Source organism: Henckelia pumila, unplaced genomic scaffold (genome assembly GCF_033568475.1).
Source record: "Henckelia pumila isolate YLH828 unplaced genomic scaffold, ASM3356847v2 CTG_525:::fragment_3, whole genome shotgun sequence".
Lineage (NCBI taxonomy): Eukaryota > Viridiplantae > Streptophyta > Magnoliopsida > Lamiales > Gesneriaceae > Henckelia > Henckelia pumila.
This window is the reverse complement of record NW_027331857.1, coordinates 2,305,436-2,330,450: the sequence shown is the minus strand read 5'-3', so window position 1 is coordinate 2,330,450 and position 25,015 is coordinate 2,305,436. Positions and strand designations below refer to the sequence as shown.

The 25,015-nt window shown below is 35.0% G+C and overlaps 5 protein-coding genes across 9 annotated transcripts; 4 read left to right on the top strand and 1 right to left on the bottom strand.

Annotated features, from left to right (window-relative positions):
* The first annotated feature begins 8,878 nt into the window (after positions 1–8,878).
* LOC140873131 (uncharacterized) lies at positions 8,879–11,876 on the top strand. Of its 2 annotated transcripts, none has more exons than XM_073276111.1 (3): positions 8,879–9,125; positions 9,870–10,094; positions 10,210–11,876. In XM_073276111.1, exons 1-3 carry the CDS (start codon positions 8,943–8,945, stop codon positions 11,776–11,778), a joined length of 1,977 nt encoding a protein of 658 aa, XP_073132212.1. In that variant the 5' UTR covers positions 8,879–8,942; the 3' UTR covers positions 11,779–11,876. The 2 variants fall into 2 exon arrangements, with proteins under 2 accessions (XP_073132212.1, XP_073132213.1); XM_073276112.1 differs by having other exon boundaries at positions 8,985–9,371.
* Positions 11,877–13,007: 1,131 nt separating this feature from the next.
* LOC140873015 (organic cation/carnitine transporter 7-like) lies at positions 13,008–16,743 on the top strand. Of its 3 annotated transcripts, none has more exons than XM_073275975.1 (6): positions 13,008–13,075; positions 13,392–13,693; positions 14,482–14,719; positions 14,805–15,303; positions 15,511–15,713; positions 16,406–16,743. In XM_073275975.1, exons 2-6 carry the CDS (start codon positions 13,425–13,427, stop codon positions 16,637–16,639), a joined length of 1,443 nt encoding a protein of 480 aa, XP_073132076.1. In that variant the 5' UTR covers positions 13,008–13,075; positions 13,392–13,424; the 3' UTR covers positions 16,640–16,743. The 3 variants fall into 3 exon arrangements, with proteins under 3 accessions (XP_073132076.1, XP_073132077.1, XP_073132078.1); XM_073275976.1 differs by having other exon boundaries at positions 13,015–13,075; positions 13,396–13,693; XM_073275977.1 differs by lacking the exon at positions 13,008–13,075 and having other exon boundaries at positions 13,115–13,693; positions 16,209–16,545.
* A 204-nt stretch (positions 16,744–16,947) lies between these two features.
* Positions 16,948–19,036, top strand: LOC140873014 (3-ketoacyl-CoA synthase 15-like). The gene is made up of 3 exons (XM_073275974.1): positions 16,948–17,527; positions 17,691–18,275; positions 18,349–19,036. Exons 1-3 carry the CDS (start codon positions 17,009–17,011, stop codon positions 18,898–18,900), a joined length of 1,656 nt encoding a protein of 551 aa, XP_073132075.1. The 5' UTR covers positions 16,948–17,008; the 3' UTR covers positions 18,901–19,036.
* Positions 19,037–19,179: 143 nt separating this feature from the next.
* Positions 19,180–21,152, top strand: LOC140873013 (pentatricopeptide repeat-containing protein At4g31070, mitochondrial-like). 2 transcript variants are annotated; one of them, XM_073275973.1, is made up of 2 exons: positions 19,180–20,762; positions 20,955–21,152. In XM_073275973.1, exons 1-2 carry the CDS (start codon positions 19,199–19,201, stop codon positions 21,050–21,052), a joined length of 1,662 nt encoding a protein of 553 aa, XP_073132074.1. In that variant the 5' UTR covers positions 19,180–19,198; the 3' UTR covers positions 21,053–21,152. The 2 variants fall into 2 exon arrangements, with proteins under 2 accessions (XP_073132074.1, XP_073132073.1); XM_073275972.1 differs by having other exon boundaries at positions 19,180–21,152.
* A 122-nt stretch (positions 21,153–21,274) lies between these two features.
* Positions 21,275–22,926, bottom strand: LOC140873016 (uncharacterized). Its single transcript, XM_073275978.1, has 3 exons — positions 22,691–22,926; positions 22,436–22,580; positions 21,275–21,571 (listed from the first exon to the last, which is right to left on the bottom strand). The coding sequence occupies exons 1-2, from the start codon at positions 22,850–22,852 to the stop codon at positions 22,437–22,439; spliced, it is 306 nt and encodes a 101-aa protein (XP_073132079.1). The 5' UTR covers positions 22,853–22,926; the 3' UTR covers positions 21,275–21,571; position 22,436.
* Between the last annotated feature and the right edge of the window lie 2,089 nt (positions 22,927–25,015).

The window sequence follows — 25,015 nt, the reverse complement described above, 5'->3', positions numbered from 1 at the left end:
CGCCTAGCGCCTAGCTGCCTAGGCGGGGCCTAGGCGATTTTTTTTAACCTAAAAAATTAAAATCTTGGAATATTTATGAGTTTTACTATGAAAAATAATTTGTATGTCTTATGTTTTTCCAAATTTTTTGTGTAAATTTCTTTCAAAATTGTAATAATATAGTAAAATATATATACTAATATAGTCAATACTTAATAGTTGGGGAGACAACAAGAAAGTTAAAGATTGAATGCAAGTTCACGGTGGCTTTTCTCTATTTTCTTCCACCCTTTTTTGTTTTATTTTGTTTATTTTTTCTCTTAATTAATTGTGAGTTTGTTGTCCTTTCTCTTCTTTTTAAGTTTGCTTTATTATTTAAAAAAATTAAAAGTTTTTTTTATTATTATTAATGGATAAACCGCCTAGGCACCTGTGCCCAGGCCGCCTAGGCGGTTGTACATAGGTAAATGAGGTTAAAGATTTATCAAAGTTAACTTGGTAAACTCATGATTTGAAGGCGTTTGCTTAACTTAAAACTATCAAGATTGGGATCAAGCACACATCATCATGTAATATGATTAAAAAAAAGTGAAACACACTTGATTTAAACCACTAAGGGGTCAGCCACACTCCCCTAGAGGAGCCATGGGTTCGGCCATGGGGTTAAGAGGTGAGCCATGATGTGTTTTCAACTTGTATTGGATAATTGTGACTCCTAGAACTTATTAACATCAAATCTCATGGATTAGCGTGTTTAAGCACACAAATTATGAGGTCTTGATGATGGACACCCTACTGGATTTTGCATGATTAGTGGACTTAGATGATTTAAGACAAAAGTTAAAATATGGCTTAGTTTTGCTCAAGTTTGAGTCCTTGATGTCATGCATGGCTAAGTGTGGTTAATTGTAATTTTGCATGTTGTTCCTCACCAATAAGGGGGCTGACCAGAAGGTTTAACTAGGGTGAGAAGTATCTTTTCAAATTTAAATTATATTTTGAAATCCTAGAGTGATCCGGGAGTTTAGTCGGATTAATCGGCTCGGCCGGTGAAATCGGTAGCGATTTCGGTTTAATGTACGAAAGTACTGTTCGAGATATTCAGACTGAGTATGCATTTATTATGTGTTTTGCGTGATTATATGTTTTATTTAACATAATTTATTTGCATGTATTATGTCGCATATTGAGCTTGTATCTTTGAATAACTAGTAGTAGGAGGTTAATCCTACTTGTCGTGGAAGGTTGGATACGTGGACTCGTATCAAGGTCACCATTATTCCACTGTCGGGTATATGAGCCATCTTCTGGTGCGACATCGCATAGTGCTATATATCTTGGGCCCGGTCTTTGATAAGAACTTGAATTCTTGACCTTCGTGTCTTTGTACCCGATCATTTGCATTCATGCATATATATAATATTTGTATAATCATACTCTCGTGCTAAACGTTTTATGCTCATGTCTCGTATTATTTTTGGGACACCCTATTCCATGGGACAGGTTTGCGACTGGATGATGCGAGTGGCTCCGACAGGGTTTAGACTGCATGTTTCTAGCAGTGGAGTTGTTGTTACTATTTATGTTTTATGTTGGATTTTCAATAAAGTTTGATACCAGAGACATTTCAATTTGGTTGTATAACTTAAGTGTTTACAGATTCCTTTCCTTGGATTGTAACTTATTTATGGATTCCGCTGTTTAATTCTGATTATCATCGAGCAACAAAGACCCATTCAAAATTTAAGAAAGTATCTGAGCTGAAGTCGTGTTCTTTCAGCCCGTATGAAGCAAGGTTTTTTTTTATTATTAATTTAAATAAATAAATAAATTTTAAAAATACGACAACCCTCCGTTGCAAAGAGAGCGTCCGCTAGTCCGCTTCCAGCACCTTTGACTTGGGGACCAGCAAAAATGCAAGTCCCCAAGTCACTTTTTTTAAAAAAAAATTAATTATATAATTAATAAATAGTTTTATAAAATCATTATTTATTTATTATTAGATAATCCTTTATATTTTATATAAATTTTGTGAAATTTTTATTTATGTTCGGATCGAATTCGGTTCGAGAAAATTTTTTAATAGTATTTTGCGTCAACCCAACTCGAATATAACTGTAACGTCTCACTGCATCAAGACGGGTCTTTCCAGCGTGCTTATGTTCTCACTCACACACACCCTAAGAAATTTCTCAGGGGTTACCCATTCTATAATTTCTCCAAGTCAAGCACGCTTAACTTTGGAGTTCTTATATGATGAGCTCCCGGAAAAAAAATGCATCTTCTTGATATGAGTAGTACATATGAAATCTTTTAAGTTTTCCTCAACTATGCAGTCTCATACCTGCACAATTTCAGAATACCTCTCATTCCGGCAGGATCGGTTCATTCATATCTCTCTCGCCTAGAAGCTTACCAGGAGCCTCTCATTGTCCTTGCAACTTTTTGGCACCGGCGATCACTTCCCGTCTCCTTAGCCCCGGGCATCACATGCCCACCAGCTTCCACTTGGTTCCTCTTCGAACCATACCGTACTAAGAAAGGTCGGCTCTAATACCCTTTTTAACCCACCATCTTCCGCTTGGTTCGTCTCCGAACCATACCGTACTAAGAGAGGTCGGCTCTAATACCATTTGTAACGTCCCACTGTATCAAGACGAGTCTTTATGTGATGAGCTCCCGAAAGGAAGAAGCACCTTCTTGATATGAGTAGTATATATGAAATCTTTTAACCTCTTCTCAACTATGCAGTCCCATACCTACACAGTCTCAGAATCCCTCTCATTCCGGCAGGATCGGTTCATTCATGTCTTCCTTCGCCTAGAAGCCTACCAGGAGCCGCTCATTGTCAGTGCAACCTCTTGGCACCGGCGAACACTCCCCCGCCTCCTCAGCCACGGGCGTCAAAATAACCAGTTTAATTTTTTTAACCATTAAATTTTTTATTTTAGTTTCCTTACTAATTTTTTTAGTTGGACATCAAATCCGAAATTTAAAATTAAAATTTAAAATTTTTTAGAAACAAAATTCTATATTAATAATAAATAAATAATGATTTTATAAAAATATTTATCAATTATATACTTAAAAAAAGAAGACCCAAATATATATTCGAATTAACTCCTTTAGGTTTGTTAATAGAACTGAAAGACCTCCATAAATCCAAACAAATTAAAATAAACCAACAAGTGCGCTAACCAACTTTATAATTGAAAATATAAAATAAAATAAAATAAAATAAAAAATAATAAAAAATCTATGTTAACCAATATTTTTATAAATATAAATGATCACAAATAAATTCATTTAATCAGTTTAATTTTTTTAACCGTTAATTTTTTTTATTTTTTGTTCTTTAATAATTTTTTTAGTGGAACATGAAATCCGAAATTTAAAATTAAATTTTAGAATTTTTGAGAAACAAAATTCTATATCAATAATAAATAAATAAATATTTTATAAACATATTTATTAATTATACAATTAATTAAAATAAGAAGACCCATATATATATATATATATATATATATATCGAATTAACTAATCTATGTCCTTCATAAATCCAAACAAGTTAAAATAAGCCAATAATTGCGCTAAACAACTTTGTGATTAAAAATAAAATAAAAAATAAAAAATAATCAAAAATCTGCGTTAACCAATATTTCTATAAATATAACCGGTCACAAATAAATTCATTTAATCGGTTTAATTATTTTAACAGTTAATTTTTGTATTTTTTGTTCTTTAATAATTTTTTTAGTTGAACATGAAATTTAAAACACTAGTAAAAAGTTACAACATGCATGCACGCACGCATAATATTCAGCCAATTAAGAGAAACAGAAAATATAAATAACTAAGGTTGAAGATATGGTTACTTACTATTTCTGTTGAGAGAAGCCGAAACAACTCAGCTCAACTCGTCCACAGAACAGAAGTATCCACCAAATATTGGCAATTTTGAACAACATTAGATAGCCGGAAATCGTCCATTACTCCGGCAAACCCCGATAAAACGGAACTCACCTGCTGGATAGTCCCGATCGTAGCCTTGACGGAACCTACCAATTCCGGCATGCGCATCGGAACATTAAAACACTACAATGCTTCCAACTCCGAGTGTACAATAGTAGCTGAACACAGACACAGACTCAGCAAGAAGAGAATTTTCTTGAAAGCCATGTTTGTGACATTAATTAAGTGATGGGAGAGTGTTTTTAATATGTGTGCATATATTTTCTTTGGCTAAGAAAATATTATAATTATCATGATGCAGAACATGGGGAAGTCGGAAGAAAGAGTTGGTTTAAATAATGGTGATCAAGTGCTTGTATTGCATGTAAAATCAAGAGATTCCATCGATTTGTACGTACAATATATTAATTTGAGAATATAGCTACAATTTATAATACCTAGCCGGTTAAATTAATTTTATTTTCTTGACTTTGATATATGATTACATTATATACAATATTAATTTCTACTATTACGTATAAAGTTTAATTTACCTATATAATATATATATATACACACACGCACATACACACATATATTCCATAATTTATGGCGCGTATTCCATTTTATATTTTCATTTGAATAAATATATATAGATAATATAAGTTTGTTAAATTATTATATAAATTTGATCATTAAATGAAGGCGCTTGAAGAAAGAGGACGTGCCGGCGGTGACGGTTTAACTACCAAAGTGTGATTCTTTTGGGTTGATGCCACCTTAAATAAGCATTATTATTATTTAATTTTTTTATTATAATATTTTTTGTACTAAAATTGTGAAATGTGCGTTTTTGTTTTATCGTGTAACTTTCAATGAATATTAATGTGTCGTGTATATTTGAAAATGATTTTTTAACTAACGATTATGGCATGGAATCATAATTTATAATGTCTTACTAGTTACCTCATTTAGAGGGTATTTGACTAAACTTATTAAAAAGAGCTTATAAGCTCCTAGAGCTTAAAAACTGTTTTACGAGCTTATAAGATGTTAGAAATTATTTTAAAAATAAGTTGTTAAAGTGTTTGGATAAACTTATTTTAAATAACTTAAAGATGTTGATGTGTTTGGTATTATAAGATCTTTTTATCGTCGAAATTACCAAAAAGGGTATAATTATATGAAAATAATGTTTCGAGTTATACATATATGAAAATAGTTTTAGAATAAACATATATTAAAAAATAAAATTGTTATAATATTTTATTTTAGAAAAATTTATGTGATTTGGATTTTTTTTAAAAAATAATTGACAGCTTATAAGATGTTTCTAAAAAAATTTACCAAACAGATCCGGAGAGCTTTTAAACTCTAAAACATCTTAAAAAGCTCTTCCAAACACTCTCTTAATTTCATTTCAAACTTCAAAGTATTCCTATCATAAAGGTAAAGCAGGCCAAACGTTAACATCATATCATCTAGATGTTTAATAACATTGGTGAAAGATAAGATTTAATTACTCTTTATGATAATTTGTACATTTTTTATTTTGGTCATATTATTGATCAATTCACAGTGTTAATGTATTAATTTGTACTTTTTTGTTGCAATTTTAGTCATTTTTTAATAAAATGCCAACGTGATATGATAATGAACATGCATGCAATTTAATTCTTTTGTCATGTCAGTATTTTTCGATGTCACTTCAACACCGGACAAATGAAAAAACTAAAAATAAAAAAAAAAACTAAGATCATATATTAATGACTAATATGAAGGGAAAAAATGTAAAAAAATATGCTAGTAATTAAAGTGAATTATTTTATGACATAATTTGACCGATATTGATCATAATACTTGTTTGCCAATTTGATTAATTTTCTCTTTTTAAACAATAAAATTACAGTCACGTAAATTTCATCTATGACGTTAGTTTCCAAAACAAAAGGAAACATGCAAATTAAGTTCATGAATTTCCGGGAAGAAATATTGAAGTACACGCAGTTGGTGTATTATAAGAACTGTTAATTGGCGGACGGCGGTGATATTGAGATCAATCAATTCATTAATACCAAAAAAAATATATATATATTTTTTATGATTTTTTAAATCTGTTTTTTTTTTCCTGAAAATTGCTAATATGTCAGGCAAATTTGATGATTATTGATTGATACGACTTTATAAATTAAATTATTTATCTCAATACAAAATCCTATGAACTAGGGGTGGAATCGGGTCGGGATCCGTCCCGTAACCCTTTTACCCGATTTCCGTCCCGATAGGAATTGAGATATATTTTTTCTTCCGATCCCGCATCCGAGAAGTGTCGGGACCCAAATATTCGGGATCCCGTCGGGTCGGGAGAGGGTAATCTCGAATAATATTTTTTTAAAAAAAATTTATGAAAATATTTTTTTGAAAAAAATTTATGAAAAAAATCAATCAATTTTTTAATACATTACAAATAAATTAAATTTTTTTTTATATATAATCATTAAAAAACTAAAATATTTTTTTAGTACATTACAAATAAATTAAAACAACTACTTGATTAATAAAAAAAACATATAATTATTCATAATAATAAAAAAACAAAATAAAAATTTATAACTCAATGTTAATATTAAAAAAGATAAATATAAAAAAATTATATGGTATATAATTATAAAACATTAATATTAAAACATAAAATTTTAAAAAAATTAATTTTTTAATTAAAAAATATTATTTTTATATTCGGATCGGGTCGAAAATCCCGTCGGAAAGAGTTGCCTATCCCGATCCCGATCCCGAAATTGATCGGGTCGGGAAAAATCCCGACCACTCGGGTTGGGAAAAGTTCGGGACGAGAAAAATTCGGGACGGGAACGGGTTGGAAATCGGGACGAATTGGAATTTATGTAAAATTTGTCACCCCTACTATGAACCCCTTTTTTATTTTATTATTAAATTAAACCATAAGATTATCCTTTCTTCATTCAAATACAAAATCAAATTATGGGTCCCAATATATAATTTTGAAGCTATGTGTAGGCTGTAGCTACTAGCTAGCCGCTTATAGGCAACTTTATGGTTAGTTGTTTTCCATTTTTCGTTTCCTATATTAATTAAATAATAGAATCTATATATTAAAAAAATTATCTCGTTAAATTTAAATAAGATAATTAAAGATAAAAAATCGAGACAAACAAATTAATCACATGCATGCAATGTAGCTAGAAAACTTTGTTCGCCTTTGGAAAAGAAAGGCAAACACAACTTTAACAGCTTCCATCTTAGTATTTTTTTTTATGAGAAGTAATCGCGTCTATTAAAACACTAAAAATGCATGACTTTTTAAAAGAAGGCTCCAAAGACGCGTTTCACAGCTAGCGTTTTATATTCTATTTATGTGAATCATAATTAAATAGAAGGGATATTAATAGCTCTCTATCTCTGTTGTCCAATATTTTTTTATTTTTATTATTATTATAGTAATGCTTTCATTATCACACACACACTTACACACCAAGAACAGTAACACAGTATAGTTACATCATCGAAAGGTTTGAAAATAATTTCTCAGATTTAATTTAGTGGTATGTAAAAATCTTGTTATTTTTCACTCGAACGTCAGCTTCAAATTGATCATTTCATATTTTGTTGAAACAAAAGAATAAAACATGTTACTGTTTATATATTCTCATTATATAACTTTACTAATCAATATTTTTTTAAGCTTTCCTAAAATGATCATTTCTTTTTAAGAGCGTGCATATTTTTAGTAAAATAATTACGATTTTTTAATGAGGTTAGACACCCCTATTTATAAGGAAAAAAAGTTAAGATTTTTCAAGATCTTTTACTAAAAAACAAAAGTAGTTTTGATGTTTGTGTAGGACCGAGTGTTTGTCGTTTTATTGCGGCCAACAATGTCTCTCCCAATAATTGGACTCATTTCAATTAATGAGAATCGAACTCATGATCTTTGTTTTGATAACAATTGTAATACCGAGAGCTTGTCGCTTTACCAAAAGTTATAACTGATAGTGATGATGCAATTCAAATATTTTAAATCGCACAACAACACAATCGTTTGCTCTACTCAGCAGAGACAATTATTTCACCACCCAAAAGTTTGGATAAATGCTGCAAATTTTTTTTTATATTTAAATGTTGTTAGAAGTAAAAGTCAGAAATTATCGCTTTTAAGTGCTTTTAAAAAAATATTTTGTAGCCAAAGTCGATAATTTTTTAGAAAAATGATTTTTTTTAAATAAAAAAAGAATTTTATCCCTCTTGACTTCTCCAACTAAACGAGTTCAAAATCTTCAATTTTATCTTTAACTATAATATAAAATTCAATTATGTCTTTATCTGTATTTTAAAATTTTTAAATAATTGCTCAATCCTATAAAAAAATTTAAAGAATCATTATTTTGAAAATTACAAAATTTTCATGTTTATATAAATATCTGAGGACAGTGGTATTTATTGTGTAACAAAGTTCTATAGCTACAAACTACAATTATTAAGAATGAGTGCCTATTGTCACGTGATGCATCCATATATATAAAAATAATTTAATAAAAATTCTATAAATTATAATAAATTTGAATTTTTTTAAGATTACTTTTTTATAATATTTTTTATGTTTTGGGTTATACGATCATTTTAAAATTTAAAGTATAAAAAAATATTTTATTAAGTTATTCTCAAATGTTTTTTTTTTGGGGAATAGTAGATACAAATTTATAAAACTTTTTTATGATATTTTTGTTAATCAGACATGAAAATAGTATACAGAGAAGGCCTTGCTACTGAACCAGTTGATTTCGTAGCATTAAGTAAACCGACCCAGTATCGAGGCCCATTTATATTTTAAGATTGGCCCACAGTTTCATGGATTAGTTGACATTTGGCCCATCTATGTTCCCCGTCAAATTAAAGGTTTAGGGTTTTCACGAAAATTTGGGGGCTGCATTTTTAGGTTGGATGATTGAATTTTGATTAAACACAAGGAGAAGATGAGGATTTATATAGGAGGATTGGGAGCTACTGTAACGGAAGGTGATTTGAGAAAGATTTTCAGTTCACCGGTTTTAGGTACAGTGGAATCTGTTGAAATTATTCGCAACAAAGGTCGCAGCTTCGCCTACCTAGATTTCGTTCCCGCCTCCGAGAAGGGGCTCGCCAAGCTATTCAGCACGGTTTCTTTCTGCCTCTCGCTCTTGTTATGTTCATGTATGCCTGCCTGTGAATGGTGATTCATGAACAGGGGACGTTACATTTCAGTCTTTTAATATGCTTAGCTGAGCAAAACTTGAATCTTTTCATGAAATTTCAAGGGTTCGCCCTTGGATTTGTTTTGAATTTATCGTGTTTAGGCCGAACGGGGAATATTCGACTAGCTCATTTATATCAGGAATACATGTTTCAATGACAAATTATGGAAGGTAATTAGTTATTGGTTCACCCTTGGCCTCGTCTAGAGTCTTAATGAGAGCACCATTAATCAATTCTCCTGGTTAAGAAAGCAAGAACCTTGAGCCTTTATAAAGAAGTACTTTGGTTAAGAAAGCAAGAACCTTGTGCCTTTATAAAGAAGTACGTTTCTTATGTGAATAGGTAGAAAGTTCTGCTACTGCTAGGCTATGATTGATGAGGAAGTTCAGAAAATATTGTAATAATTGAGTTTTAGGAAGCTCTATGCAATCTTAAGTAGGGAAGAACATTTTTTTTTTTTTTTGGCAGTTTCAGAAAGATATGAGTCAATATTTTTCAGAAAAAAAGATTGTTGTAAATTTGAGCGAAGGCTTAACTTAAATTTGAGTGAAGACTTAAACTTATGGTTTTAACCTTGTTTTTACTTCCCATACCAAATTGTTAGATTTCAATGTCTCACTTGCCATAGAGTTGTGCTTCATTTCCCGTTGGATGAATAAATTATGCAGTATAATGGGTGTATGTGGAAAGGGGGGAGGCTTAAACTCGAGAAGGCCAAAGAACACTATCTTTTTCGTTTGAGGCGTGAATGGACAGAAGATACTGATCTTGAGAAAAAGTTGCCAGATCAGAAAGTTTGTGCTGATGCAAACATGCATACTTCGCAGACAACCAAGAAAAACTTAGACATTGAACAAATGCATCTCCGGATTTATTTCCCCAAATTGAGAAAGGTGTTTTTTTTTATAAATAATTTGAATCACATGCCTTTTTCATTTAAATCACTAGTTTATCTTTGTTCTGATTTTATCATATAATATCGCTGATGCGTCATGTCCTGTTTTGAAGATAAAACCTCTGCCTCTCAAAGGGTCGGGAAAGCACAAATATAGTTTCCAACGTGTTGAAGTTCCTCCCCTCCCTATCCACTTTTGTGATTGTGAGGAGCATTCTGTGCCTCTCAAATTGGTTGAGAAAAAGTTTGGAACCGATATTGACACAGAAACTTGTGGGGTGAATGAGGAAGAGCTTAGCATGGTGAAGTCCGTGTTGAACAAGTTCTTGGAGAGGGAGAACCGTGCAAAGTCAGTTTCTAATGTGATTGATTTTACTGAGAAAACATATACTTCTATTAGCTCGGTTGATGGTGTGCAAGTGTGTGGCTATGAGGATGATCAAGTGAGTGATGAAGATGGCCTTGTGATTAACGTAATTTCCCACCCACGTAATGGAGTTTCTCTGAGACAGGAACATGAATTGCTTGGAATAAAAAAATCGATGCATGTGTTTGACAAAAAGAGGAAAGCATCTGTATCCATGGATGATGCATATGTTACGTCCCCTGATAAAAGAAAGATGCGAAAGCAGGTTCCTCAAGACCGCATCAGTGATTTACGGATTTATGTGACTGCTCGACCAGCAGAAATCAAATCAGGTGCACAGTTGACCGATGGTGTGGCATTATCGAAAAAGCCAGCATGGAGAGATCTGGTTAATCAGAAGGGAAGTGCTACTTTCCACATGTCAGATATTTTGACGAACCATGGTCAGGAAGTTGCATCCTCGAGCAAGAAGGAAACGCGTAACCGGTCAAGCACTGACAAAGAATCGGGAAAGGTTCCTGATATTCAACCCATTAAACTGAGGGATGTTGAAGATATGAAATCCAGAACTGACGAAGAATCGGAGAGAGCTCCTGATATTCAACCAATTAAGTTGGGCGATGTTGAAGATATGAGATCCAGCACTGACAAAGAATCAGAGAAAGTTCCGGATATTCAACCCATTAAACTGAGCGATGTTGAAGATATGAGATCCACTGACAAAGAATCCAAGAAAGCTCCTGATATTCAACCCATTAAACTGAGCGATGTTGATGATATGAGATCATCCAGGGGTGCCGCATGGCTTAAAAAATCATCATGGTTACAACTGGTTGGAGACACGACTAACAGGTCATTCAATCTTGCACAAATTTTACCTGTCGTCGCTCCTTCAGAAAACCAAGAATCTCAACAATCATATGGGAATGACGGTTCGAGTTCAACAAACAAAAACCAGCAAAAACCAGTCCCCGACAATCGAAATCATCTTGTTGGAGATATCCCCAAACCCAGGGAAACAGCCGACAGTGATACCTTCATTGCACCTGAAATTCCAAGAATCACGAATTTGGATGCTTTAACCAAGGTGCAGAATGACACGAGTCTAGATGAACAAGAAAATGCAGACTGGCTCGCGTTTCCAGCAACTAAAAAAGTACCTGCACGGGTGCCAGTGCCAGTACCAGTACCGGACATCGTTATAAGCCACACTTGCCCTTTCATGAGAAGTGCTGCTTCGATGAAAGAGTGGGCGAAGATGAAAGCAACTTTAACTGCCCGCAAGAAAAGGGAGAAGTCAAAGGAGAGTGAGTAGGCAAAGAAAATATTGAATCGAGTGAATGTAGTGTAAAAGTGATTTTGCTGTATGGTCAAAGGATTATTCGTAGCCCATAAGTCGTTTCTCATTTCCTACCCACGTTTTCATTTATTAATCCAACCACGTTTTCATTTAATAATCCAACCACCATTTAAAAATAGGGGGAAAAGATAATGATTTTGTTTCATTTAAAAAAGAATGGTGAGTCAAAACCGAGAAAATGACATTTTCCGAAACGTTCACATAATAATGACATAATGTCGAAATTGTACAAAGTTAGATGCTACTGATTAATTTCTGTTCAGTTGCGATTGCGAAACGCTTTCACATGAAAGCGCGTTTTTGTGCTACACTTTGTACAACATTTCATCTAAATAATGCATGGACCACTGAAAAAATATAGATCTAACATTTATGAATAAATGTGTATCGTCCAATGTATTCGTGGAGTCATATTTTAATGATGACATATCATTTTCTTTCAAGTTGAAAAGAAAGCGTAATTATATATTATTACCATATACCATATGAATTAATGATATTATGCTAAAAAATTATGGCAAGTTAGTTTTATTTAGCCATTAACTTTATTGAAAATTTTGTGACTAAAATATGTCTGTAAAATATATAATTATATATGCGTGTGTGAATTGATTTTACTGCTAATTAATAAATAATTGCTTGATAAAAATACATTAATTGTAGTTTTTTATGTTGTCGGCTTGTAGCTCTCAAGTTTGAATACGAATATGTTTTAGAATATTCAAAACTAAGTTAAAACCAAATGATTATATTATATTCTCACAAGTCACAACTATGAGCTGCTTCGAGTTTAACTCACTCTTTAAGCATTACTGTTTTTGAAATTAAAAGGTAACTAACCACTAAATCAATATTTGAAGTTTTGATACCTTGTTTTAATTCTTGATACGCTATGTAACTAGAAATTATTTACAAAATAAAATTTAGAAAATTAAATTATATTTCATATATTATACCTAGGTTGATTGCATCATACTGTAACCAAGCGCATAATATAATTAAGAATTTTTTATTAATTAAAGTACATCAAAACATTATAAAAAGTAAGCACATTAAAATATACAAATCAAGTTCATATTTTAAAGCACTTTAAAATTTTAAAAAAAATATTTAATATATAAAATTGTAATATATAAAAGCATGTGGAAGATTGACTGGTTTGCAAAGGTTCATTAATCATCCCAATAAAATCTTCCTGTCACTGCAACTCACCAACTCCAATGTCAATTCCAAACCTGTAGGCTTTAAAAAGGTTGGTTTCTTTCTTTCAAATTATTTTATTTTAATTTCACTTTGTTTTCTTGGGACTGAAATTTTCTTGATTTTGGTATTGAAAATTGATTATTGATCGGATTCTGCTTCCAACACGGCCCCAAATATCAAAATTTGATGGATACCAAGTCACCGCCTTTTCACCATTTCAACACATTCTTCTGTTGATCATCAACTTAAAAAGATCAAATCGAAACAAAAAAAAAATTATGATGAAAACTTTGTACGGACTACGGTCCATTTTCTTTTTTCTACTATTTGGCTGTATGTTGATGAAGGACTAATGTTCTGCCCAGGCAGCCACTGGAAATTGAGAATTCTTCCCAAAAATGGAAAATCAAAACAATGTATACACACTAGATGAAGCACTTTCTGAGGTGGGATTCGGGAATTTTCAAAGTCTGGCTCTGGTTTTCGCCGGCGTCGGTTGGTTTTCAGAGGCCATGGAGATGAATCTGCTGTCCTTTATTGGTCCAGCAGTCAAGTCTGAGTGGTCACTTTCTCCCACTGAAGAGAGCCTTCTTTCGACTGCTGTTTTCGCTGGGATGCTGATCGGAGCTTATTTCTGGGGATTTTTATCTGATAGCTATGGGAGAAGGTAGACATTTCTGGGAATTTCTTATATTAACTTTAGAAGCATTTTATCTTCTGTTTTAAAGAATGAAACTTACCATTGTTTCCAGGGGCGAATCCAGCTGTGGAGTGAGACCATCACTCCTCAGATTCATGCTCTGGAAATTTTGTACTTGATTTTTGTGAAAAAAAGTTGAAAGTGCCGGCACTCAAAATTCATTTACAATCTCAATCTCGCTCCCCAATATCTGCACACACCCCTGCTTTCTTTTCAATGACAGCAACTTGAATTGATAATATCCAACAGCAGTGATTCCTGCATTACATTCTTAAAGTCTTTTTTTGCATATATAAGTAGACACCGATACCTTATTATATATATAGATTTGTTTTGTCATTCAAATTTTGGGGGTTCAGTCGGGGGCATGCTCTGTTGGCGAGCAACATTGTCACTGTTTATTCTAACAACATCGTGCTCGATACTTCATGTTTCTTTTTCCATCTCTCTTCTTGTTGTTCGGACCCTATTCGTTACTTTTAGCTTCGACTGAGTTGAATTATAAAATACTTTGAATCAACCATTTCTTTTATGCATACAGTATTCTCCAAAAAATTCAAAGCACAGCAACTGATGGCCACATTTTTTAGCTTAGTTAAATCTTGTTGAAGAAATTGGATTGCGTTTACTTTTCGTTCTCTCTTTATTAGAGTCTGCCAGATTTCTGTCAGGGTGAATTACTTCCATTTGTTCAATATTCTTATTAATTTCCTACTTATTCTGTTCTAAAATGACCTTTATTCTGCTCTTTACAGAATGGGTCTTCGATGCATAGCCGCAGTAACAGTTGGAGCTGGATTTCTAAGTTCATTTTCCCCCAATTACGGGTCGCTACTTGTGCTCCGGTGTTTGCTTGGATTCGCTGTTGCGGGTGGACATGTTTTCGGATCTTGGTTACTTGAATTCATACCAAGTAGTAACAGAGGTGCTTGGATGCTAAGTCTGCTGATTTTCTGGATTCTTGGTGAAGTGTTTGAAGCCTCAATTGCTTGGGTATGCCAATTGCCAAATCAATCCATTTCATATTTATTTTTATGTTGTTATACATACAATTTAAATACTGTTTTTTTGGGTGCAGATTATCATGCCAAGATTGGGGTGGAGATGGCTACTTGCTCTCTCTGCCTTACCATCTCTAATAGCACTCGTATTATCCAATTTCATTCCAGAATCTCCAAGATACTTGCACATGAAAGGCAAAACAAACGAAACGTTAAGAATTTTGGAGAAAATCGCTCTTATCAACCACAAAAAACTCCCAACTGGTTGTCTTGTATCTGATCAAGAGATGGTTATAGACGAAGATGATTCTACTTCGCAAGTAACCCTTCTCTCATCCTCGATTAAAAAGACGACATTCCTTAAATCCATGTTCGAACTCCTTTCATCTGATCTGCGGGGGACCACTCTTCTATTATGGATTCTGCATTTCACGTTCACATTTGCTTACTACGGAGTTGTGCTCATGACATCTGCATTGAGCAGCGGAAGCAATGAGTGCGCATCGAAGACTAATAATTTGGAAGTTTCAAAGGATGCTACCCTCTATGTTAGTGTTTTTATAGCTTGTTTAGCAGGTAACCTTGCTCTTCTATGTATGTAAATTATTAGCTATTTTTTCAAAATTGAAATTGTGGACAAAATGTTTGAGATTAATTGCACATGAACTGAGTTGAGCTCAAATATACTCCAGTAGTACTATTATCAGACTCAACTTGATTCACAGTTTTGCCCATGGGACTCCTCTCCAGCTCAACTTTATTTTCTTGTGTATCGATTTGCAGAATTTCCAGGGTTTCTTATCGCAACAGTTCTTGTGGATAGAATAGGCCGCAAGCTCACCATGGAAATTTTGACCATTTTTGGGCTCATTCTAATCCTACCATTGGCTTCCCATCAGAATCAGGTTGTAACAACGGCATTGCTATTTGGTACTCGAATGTTCCTTTTTGCAGCGTTTTCCACCTTAACCATCTATGCAAAGGAGGTAAATTGCAATATCCTTCTGTCTTATCATGAGTCTAAAGGATTCGAATCGAGCCTAAGTAGTAATGCTATCCTTGAGTTCAACTTGATATGACTCGCTAGCTCTATGCTAAATGCCATAGCACTACTTAAGCTCGACAAATGCTCATCTTTGAGTACCACCGTTACTTAAATCCATGTGTTAATTGAGTTCTTAACTCGAATTCAAAAATCTCACACTTTAAAAATGACCACCCTATCCCGCTTAAAATTTTGATTCAGAAAAAGATTATGGCATGAAAATACCAAGATATAATAGTGATTTAACTAAAGTAGATCAAATGAAGTGAATGAAAGAAATAAAAACGAATCTAGCTAAAATAGCTAATTTATGGTTAGTTGCTCAAGTAGCTCGGCTCAATTATGTAGCATCGTTCTCAAGCAATTCCGCACTTTGGCTACTCTGTCTTACGTTACAACCATATGATATACATATAAACTGTCACACATGCACCAGGATCACTCAAATGGGACTTCAACACTATAAACTCCACTGACAACTACTTGACTTCTATCCTCGTTTTACACACGAGTTGCTTGCTTGATCTTATGAAGACGTTCACACAACGCACACTCGGCATCACATCCATTTATCCCGAAAATGATGAAATGAAGATCTGTTGTTGTTTCCTTTGGGGTTAACTATGATGATAGGTGTATCCAACATGTGTAAGGGCCAGTGGCTCAGGACTGGCAACCTCAATGGGAAGAATTGGTGGAATGATATGTCCACTCGTGGCTGTAGGTTTGGTCAGAGGATGTCATCAAACTGCTGCTGTTGTTATGTTCGGTATTGTAATAGTTATTTCCGGAATTTGTGTTCTGTTTTTCAAATTTGAGACCAAAGGAAGAGGTCTATCAGACAACATTGTTAGCACTGCACAATAATCTTTTTCATGTTAGGATTTTGGTTTCTTGTAATCCATGAAAGAAGGAAGACTTTTTGCCTGAGAATTTAGTTTTCTCTGCATAATAATCATTTGTTGGAATTTGATATGCATTTCATTTTCTTCCATTTGTATATTTGAGAGATAATAATAATAATTCAATGAATAAATATGAGCACAAAACGTATCGTGCATGCCTACTCACCAGCAGATTTCAAGGCTTCATGCCAAAAGCCCCTCTCATTCAGTTATACCTCACGATGGACAACTTCAACATTTTTTTCAGTTTTCAATATCTTTCTCACTATTTCAAGTAAACCACAAGTGTTGTTATTAAACGCGAGGCATTTACTAAATTAATACATTTTTTATGAGATTAGAATATATATATATCATCTGGAACATAAATTTTTCCCTTTTTTTATTACCCTTCCAAATACACATTTTTCTGAGGTCCATTGATCTAACAAAGACGTTCTCCCTCCTCTTCATGGCGAGCAGAAGGGAGTACCTTTCGCCTGAAATCGTGAACCGGGGCGTCGAGGACTCGGGTCCATACGCGGGTTCACCAAGTTTCTCCATAAGGGTTCGACGCGGCCTGCCGGATTTCCTCAGCAGTGTGAATTTGAAATACGTGAGACTTGGCTATGGTTACCTTATTAACCATGGAATTGGGTTTTGCTTCGTGGTGGCGCCTGTTTTTGTTGTGTTAATGGGTACACTAAGTGGGAAGCTACGTTGGGATGATTTTCACTTGAAATTTGAAGTTGGGAAGGCACTTCTTTACATGGGATTCTTGTGTTCGGTTGTGTATGTGTATCTTGATTTGACTCCTCGTACCACTTATTTGGTTGACTTTGCATGTTGCCGACCACCAAATGAACTTAAGGTATGCATACATATTTTGTTTCACTGTTCATTTTTCAGACACGATGTTTCATCATTTCAATCAACAAATTCCCAAAACTCAACATGATCTCTTAAATACATGAAAATTATCTGCATTGCGTTGATCAGTAAACTTATAATGGATAATGAATCACATGACGCAGATCACGAAAGATGAGTTCATAGAATTAGCCAAGAAATCAGGCCAATTCAACGACGCTGCCATCCAATTCCAGCAGCGTGTCCTTAAGAACTCCGGCCTCGGCGACGAAACGTACCTTCCCCGGGTAGTGTTTCAGCCTGACTACGAGAAAGAGTTGAAGGGCGGCCGGGAAGAGGCGGCGGCGATGATGTTTGGGGCGGTGGACGAGCTCATTGCCGCCACGGGCCTCCGTCTGAAAAATATCAAGATACTTATTGTCAACTGTGGGGTTCTCAACACAACCCCTTCGCTCTCCGCCATGCTTATCAACCACTACAAGCTTGGCCTGGGAATCCAGAGCTTCAATATCGGAGGCATGGGCTGCGCCGCTGGGATCACCGCCGTGGACCTGGCGAACGATCTTTTGAATGCGTATCCTGGGTCAAATGCATTGGTGGTGAGTACTGAAGTTATCAGGTTTACTTGGTATGGTGGGAATGAATTGGATATGGTGCTCCCAAATTGCTTCCTCCGCATGGGGGCCGCCGCTGTTTTGCTCTCCAACCGCCGCCGTGATCGGTGGCGCGCCAAGTATCAGTTAAAACAGGTACATGAACTCATTCCAATACTCTTGTCATGATAATTTTTCGTTCTTGAAAGGGCATAAAATTGTTTTGCAGTTGGTTAGAACCCACAAAGGAATGGACGCTAGAAGCTTCAAAAGCATACAAATCAAGGAAGATTCACAAGGCAAACAAGGCCTCTCAGTGAGCAAAGACATCATAGAAATAGGTGGCCAAGCACTCAAGGCCAATATCACCACATTAGGCCCTCTAGTTCTCCCCGTCTCCGAGCAATTCCACTTCTTCAAATCCCTCATTTTCAAGAAAAAATCCACCTCCAAGCCCTACATCCCCGACTACAAGCTCGCGTTCGAGCACGTATGCATCCTCCCCACGAGCAAGAAAGTTCTTGATGAGATACAGAAGAACTTGGACCTCACGGATGAGTACATGGAAGCGTCAAGAAAGACGTTGGAACGATTCGGGAACACCTCTAGTAGTAGTATTTGGTATGAATTGGCCTATTTGGAAGCAAAAGGTAAGGTTAAAAATGGTGACAGGATATGGCAATTGGCTTTTGGTTCCGGTTTGAAGTGTAACAGTGTGGTGTGGAAGGCTGTGACCAATATTAGGGAGGAGAAGAGGAGTAACCCATGGAATGAGGAGTGATGACTATAAAATTAAATATACCGTATTAACTAATAATCATAAGCACAGGAAAATTTATCAAGTGCCCTTCAAATTTTCTTACAGCTTATAATTGTTGCGGAAAAAAATAAAGTTTAAAGTTACAATGAGTTATTATTGGTCATTTGTATGATAATAAACTGTGTTAACGCATATGCTTGAGTAGAAATTTTACCAATAAACGAAACACGACTTCTGAAGTTTGAAACGAATTGTCAAGTTGTTTCCACGAAAATAAAGAGAAAATATTTATATCGATTTATTACACCATGGCACAAGAATGTTGAGACAAAGGGAATGCTACCACTTCAAAAACATTAAACGTTTGATTTCAACGACTCCAGGCGCCACAGCATCTGCCCACAGGCCAGACATTGAAATCAAGCGATTGGTCTCGCAAGGACAATACGGCCAAGCCGTTGCATTCTACAAACAACACGTCCACCCGTTTGAATCAAGCTCAAACACAGCTTTCATTTTTCCATCCATCGCCAAAGCTTGTGCTCATTCCCAAATTCACCAGTTTTTGGGTCTTCAGATCCACTGCAACGTCCTCAAAAATGGGCTTGGCTCAGAATTTACTGTATCGAATTCCATTATATCGATGTATTCCAAGATTTCGGGTATGGAGAATGCGCGGAGGGTGTTCGATGAAATGCCCAGTAGAGATACCATTTCTTGGAATGGGATGATTAATGGATATATTCAAAATGGGCTCTTCTTGGAGGCATTAAAGATGTTCTTGGATATGTATGCACATGGTTTTGTTCCCAAGCCTGAGCTGATTGCTAGTGTTGTTTCGGCATGTGTTAGGAGTGAAAATTGGAGGATAGGAAGGGCTGTGCATGCTCTTGTATTACTTGATGAGAGAATAGAGAAGTCCGTTTTTGTTTACACTGCATTGCTGGATTTCTATTGGAGGTTTGGTGATTCGAATGCGGCATTTCTTATTTTCGACAGAATGGAAGAAAAAAATGTGGTCTCTTGGACTTCTATGATTTCGGGATGCATGGATGCTTGTGATTATTTCACTGGGTTCACCTATTTTCGAGCTATGCAAGTTCAACATATGAAGCCCAATAGAGTGACATTGATTACCATTTTACCAGCATGTGCTGGTTTAGACTCAATATTGCTTGGCAAAGAGATTCATGGCTACGCTATAGGCCATGGTTTTGATTCTGATTCACACTTATCATCAACTCTATTGCATATGTACTGTGAATCTGGGGAAGGATTGAAGCTTGGCAAGCTCATATTTGAAAAATCGGGTAAAGATAATGTCGTTATGTGGAGTGCGATCATCTCAGGCTATTCTCACAGAAAGGATGGTGCTAGAGAAGCTATAAGGCTATTTAATGAAATGCAAAAGATTGGGATTCTACCAAATAACGTTACCATATTGGCAGTAATTTCTGCATGTGCTAATCTAGCATCTTTACCAGATGGCTTTGTAGTCCATGGTTGCTCTCTGAAACTGGGTTTGGGTTCCGACTTATTCATTCAAAACGCTCTTATTAACATGTATTCCAAGTGTGGAGATCTTAAAGATTCTGTTCAAGTGTTTGATGAAATGGCAACTAGGGATTGTGTTTCTTGGAGTGCTCTAATTCATGCGTATGGACTTTATGGCTACGCAGATGAGGCTCTGCAAGCCTTTAATGAGATGCAGGAGAGTGGAATAAAGGCTGATGAAGTGATATATCTTGCCATTTTATCCACTTGCAACAATGCTGGACTTTTAGATGAAGGCCAAATGGTTTTTCATCGAGCCTTGAAAGATGCCGATGTTTCCTTGACGATGGAGCATTACGCTTGTTATATTGACCTTCTTGGAAGAGCTGGTAAGCTTGAAAATGCATGCGATGTTGTTCATAGAATGCCCATGGCACCTAGCCCAAGGATTTGGAGTTCATTGGTTTTTGCATGTAAACTTCATGGAAGATTGGATATTGCAGAATCATTAGCTTGTAAGCTAGTTAGTGTTCAACCTGAGAATCCTGCTAATCATACTTTGTTGAGTGTGGTGTATGCAGAATCTGGCAAGTGGACTGGGATGGAAGAAGTGAGAAGATACATGAAGGAGAGGAAGTTGAGGAAGAGCTGTAGTTTTAGCAAAATTTTGGTAGGATAATAAACCCGAGGGTTTGGAATTCATTGGTCTTCACCAACATTTTACTTTTCATGTTTATTGTCACCATGAAGTAAATCAAGAGAGAGGAAATATATTTACAGTTGGTGTATTTATGCTTTAAAGTCAAAAAACATCATACAATAGCATATTATTGTTCTTTTTTATCAGCAATTTAGCACATTACCAGGATGTCATGAAAGGATAAGTCAGAAAAATAGTTCGGAAACCACAACAATCATTTCCAATTGAAACCAGATAAATTCAAGCCCAGAAATGCTTGGCTATACAACCTTTGGTATTTGAGACCGATTTCCAGAAACTCTAATACTCGGATCCAGGGCACAGACCGAAACTGCCTAGAAAAGAAACAACCTACCAAAAGTCCTATACCAAATGAAACTAGTATAATCAGTAATTGGATAACCAACAGAATGCCGTCTTTATCCTCTGAAGATAACAAATATGTTGTACAGGCGGTAGGCCCGTTTTGGCTGAGCAGAACCTTACAGTCTATTTCACCTAGCAAATACAAATGCACTGCAATTAGATTGTATCGATTTAACCTACGGCAAATAGATTTCAATAGAAAATTACAAACAAGAATCAGTTTAACAAGATACAAAGCACCATTTTTAACAAGTACTCAGAAGTAGATCTTGCGTGTCTTGGAATCATATAATTCGGTTTGTGTACATGTTATAACTTTAAACACTTCAAGGCATCGCATTAGTGATTGTGTGCTTACCAGATCATGTGAATGGCCTTCCAACATTTTTGCGTAGAAATATCCATTCATTAACAGTACATGAGAAACTATACGGCCTAAGAATTAAGTGTTAAGCCATCTCTTAGAGGTTACTTAGGGATACAAATGGACGGAAAATGAGGGATACAAATGGACGGAAAGGAGGCCAATGATCTCATTGGTGGCAAGGTTGTAAAACATATTCAATATTTAAAAGGATGTTTCCAATGATAGTTTTTCAATAGCATAAAAACCATAGTTTTAAGCACACGAACGCCTTTTCTTGATAAAAAAAATGGACACAGAACTGTCCAGTTTCTTATCCCATGACCAATCCAAGTACCATTTTTTTTCTCAAGTTCTTACATGAGTGCCACAATCTTGAGCAACTTTTAGCATCTCGATGTTAGCCATTCGGAGAGCACCTTGAAAATTCAATTTATATGCTCTATCGCCTAGTTCACCAACTTGGACATTCAAAGCTAACCGTGCAATCAATTTTATTTTCGTCACAATTCATTGAAAGCCAACAGTAGCATCAATAAATTACCTCTCTTCACACAAACTCATCGAATAATAAAGCCACTAACTAACATAGTAAGTGCTGCAAACTTTAGACAATAGAGATTTATAATCACCTCACGAGGCACTGCTGCTCGAACCATCAGGCCCACTCCTGACCTTACTAAGCGACGGAGGCACGTATATCTTAGCTTTCTTAAGAATCTCAGCCACCACCCAATGCTTCCGCTTGCTAAGCGGCCTCGAAGGATCCAACCTCACCTGCAACGATATTTACAACCCGAAATAACCATTATTGCATCCACACAATCATTCATATCAAAATCAACGACTCAAATTGATACAAGAAAAACCAAATGTGAGAAACTAACTCGATCGCCGATGTTGCATTGGTCTTGTTCGTCATGCGCCATAAATTTGGAGGTTCGCTTCACGTATCGATTGTAGAGCTTGTGGTGGAAGAGCCGATCCACGGCCACCACCACAGATTTCTGCATTTTGTTTGAGACGACCATCCCCACCACCGGCTTCATTGGCGTTGAGGTTCCTCTATGCTCCCAATCTTCACCCTTGCTAAACCCTTCGTTTCCCTAGCTACGACGTCGTGTGGTACCAGTACACTTGGGCTTTTCTTTTTTTTTTTTGCAATGTCATGTGCATTTTATCGGGCCCACTGAATTGGGCTTCTAACTAAATGTTGGGCCTTTGGACTGAAATGACATGGACTTTCGTACTCCCTTCGTCCCATATATATTATGGACTTTCGTACTCTCTCCGTCCCATATATATTGTCTCCTTTGGATTTTCACACAGATTAAGAAAAATGGATTGGGAAAACAAATTTTATATAAACTTTCTATTTTATCCCTATTCAATGTATTAAAAAATGAATGCACAATTTTCAAGGTGTAGTTAATAGGGGTATATTAATAAAGAAGTGTAAAAAATATTACTAAATATAATATATGACTATATATTTGACACAAATAAAAAAGAAAACGTGGACAATATAATTGGGACGGAGGGAGTATTAATTATACAATGATCTATGAAACAGAGGCACTATCCATAGATCATCTACTAGGTAAATAGCAGTGTATTTTTTCATTTTTTTTATTTTTATTTTTGGAGTTGAATAGCAATGTATATTTCAATGCAATGTGGACTGTGGTTGGAAATATATGTTTTTTTTAAAAAAAATATTAATTAAAATTATCAATTTCTGATGTTGAAATGACTATTTCAAAATGACAGAAGATAAAAGAATGAAAATATATTTGTAAAATATGAAATGAAGTAATTAAAGAATACTTTTGAAATTGTGAAAATGTTTCATCTACGCACCAAAAGTTGGTTAATCTGTCTAGACCTAGACCTGGCCACGGTCTGGGTCCGGGTTGGCTTTTAGTCAACCCTTAACCGTCCCGCCAATGGCCGGTTCCGATCCGGGTCGGTGAACCGGCGGTTCCGATCCGGGTCCGAGTCTGGTTAACCGCCGGTTCAGGATCCGGGCTAACCCGTGCTATTTTAAAAAAATAATAATAATTGCAACGCTGGGGCGCTAAACCTTCGAATTAAATTCAAAGGGGAAGCGCCCCAGCGCTACCAATGCAGTGCTGGAGCGCTGCACCTTCGAAATTTAATTTTTTTAAAATTTTTAAACAGATTTTTAATAAGACATATTCATTAAATAATCTCAATCAAATATTTCATATCTTCATAATAAAAATCTATTACATTTATTAATTAAACAATATATTATAATTTCAACATCTTAATATCTTATGACTTAATATTACAAATCTATTACATTTTATTCTACTTCACTCGCATTTCCTCCCGTCGTAGTTCCGGATGTTCTTTCGGTATCATCTTGGTCTTCTTCATCACTTTGAATATGTTGTGTTCGAGTAGCGGCTTTTGACCAATCATTGAGCAAACATTGGGCTTCCAAATTTTCCGGCCTTAAGCTAGAACGTCTCTCGTCCAATGTATTTCCTCCAATACTAAATGTTTGCTCCACTGCAACTGTTGAAATCGGACAAGCTAGAATTTCTTTTGCCATTATAGCCAAAATTGGATATATTTGTGTTTTTTGCGACCATCATCTCAAAATGTCGAAGTTTTCCTCATCTGTATCACTAAAATCAAAAGTAGTGGTAAAATAATTCTCAAGTTCCTGACTGGAACTTGAGGATCCTCGTGGACGTTTCGTCCGCTCCCTTAATAAAAGTTGTGCTTTAGTAAGTTTAGAAGTAACATTACTAGTTGCAGTGGATTGTGTTTCATGTGAAACAATTTGTCCACCATATTTGATGCTATATTCATTATAAATATCAAGTAAATGAGTTTTAATATTAAACAAAATCAATGAGATAGAAGGAATCGTTTTCGCAATAGGCTCCAAAGATTCATAATATAATGTTAACATATCGCTTAAGCCATCTAATTTAAGTCTAGGATCTAAAACAAAAGCACATACAAAAATTTCAGGAATGAGCAAAACATATTTTTTTCCATTTTGCTTTCATGACGAGAATACATTGAGATAAAGCATTATCATTAGAATTAACATGTTCATGAAAAATATAAGCAATGTTGCAACAATGTGTTAAAACTAAATGCGAAGTAGGATAATAAACACCGGATAATTGGTCACTAGCATCATTAAAAACTTTTAAAATTTCACAAATACT

Excerpts from the sequence above, each read along its gene's own strand:
- LOC140873014 (XM_073275974.1), top strand. The coding sequence starts at position 17,009 with ATGAGATTAGAATATATATATATCATCTGGAACATAAATTTTTCCCTT. Across the intron at positions 17,528-17,690 it reads GACCACCAAATGAACTTAAG|ATCACGAAAGATGAGTTCAT; the intron begins GTATGCATACAT and ends CACATGACGCAG. Across the intron at positions 18,276-18,348 it reads CCAAGTATCAGTTAAAACAG|TTGGTTAGAACCCACAAAGG; the intron begins GTACATGAACTC and ends ATTGTTTTGCAG.
- LOC140873015 (XM_073275975.1), top strand. The coding sequence starts at position 13,425 with ATGGAAAATCAAAACAATGTATACACACTAGATGAAGCACTTTCTGAG. Across the intron at positions 13,694-14,481 it reads TCTGATAGCTATGGGAGAAG|AATGGGTCTTCGATGCATAG; the intron begins GTAGACATTTCT and ends TGCTCTTTACAG. Across the intron at positions 15,304-15,510 it reads TTTTATAGCTTGTTTAGCAG|AATTTCCAGGGTTTCTTATC; the intron begins GTAACCTTGCTC and ends ATCGATTTGCAG.
- LOC140873016 (XM_073275978.1), bottom strand. The coding sequence starts at position 22,852 with ATGAAGCCGGTGGTGGGGATGGTCGTCTCAAACAAAATGCAGAAATCT. Across the intron at positions 22,581-22,690 it reads AATGCAACATCGGCGATCGA|GTGAGGTTGGATCCTTCGAG; the intron begins GTTAGTTTCTCA and ends ATATCGTTGCAG.
- LOC140873013 (XM_073275972.1), top strand. The coding sequence starts at position 19,199 with ATGTTGAGACAAAGGGAATGCTACCACTTCAAAAACATTAAACGTTTG.
- LOC140873131 (XM_073276111.1), top strand. The coding sequence starts at position 8,943 with ATGAGGATTTATATAGGAGGATTGGGAGCTACTGTAACGGAAGGTGAT. Across the intron at positions 9,126-9,869 it reads TCGCCAAGCTATTCAGCACG|TATAATGGGTGTATGTGGAA; the intron begins GTTTCTTTCTGC and ends TAAATTATGCAG. Across the intron at positions 10,095-10,209 it reads ATTTCCCCAAATTGAGAAAG|ATAAAACCTCTGCCTCTCAA; the intron begins GTGTTTTTTTTT and ends CCTGTTTTGAAG.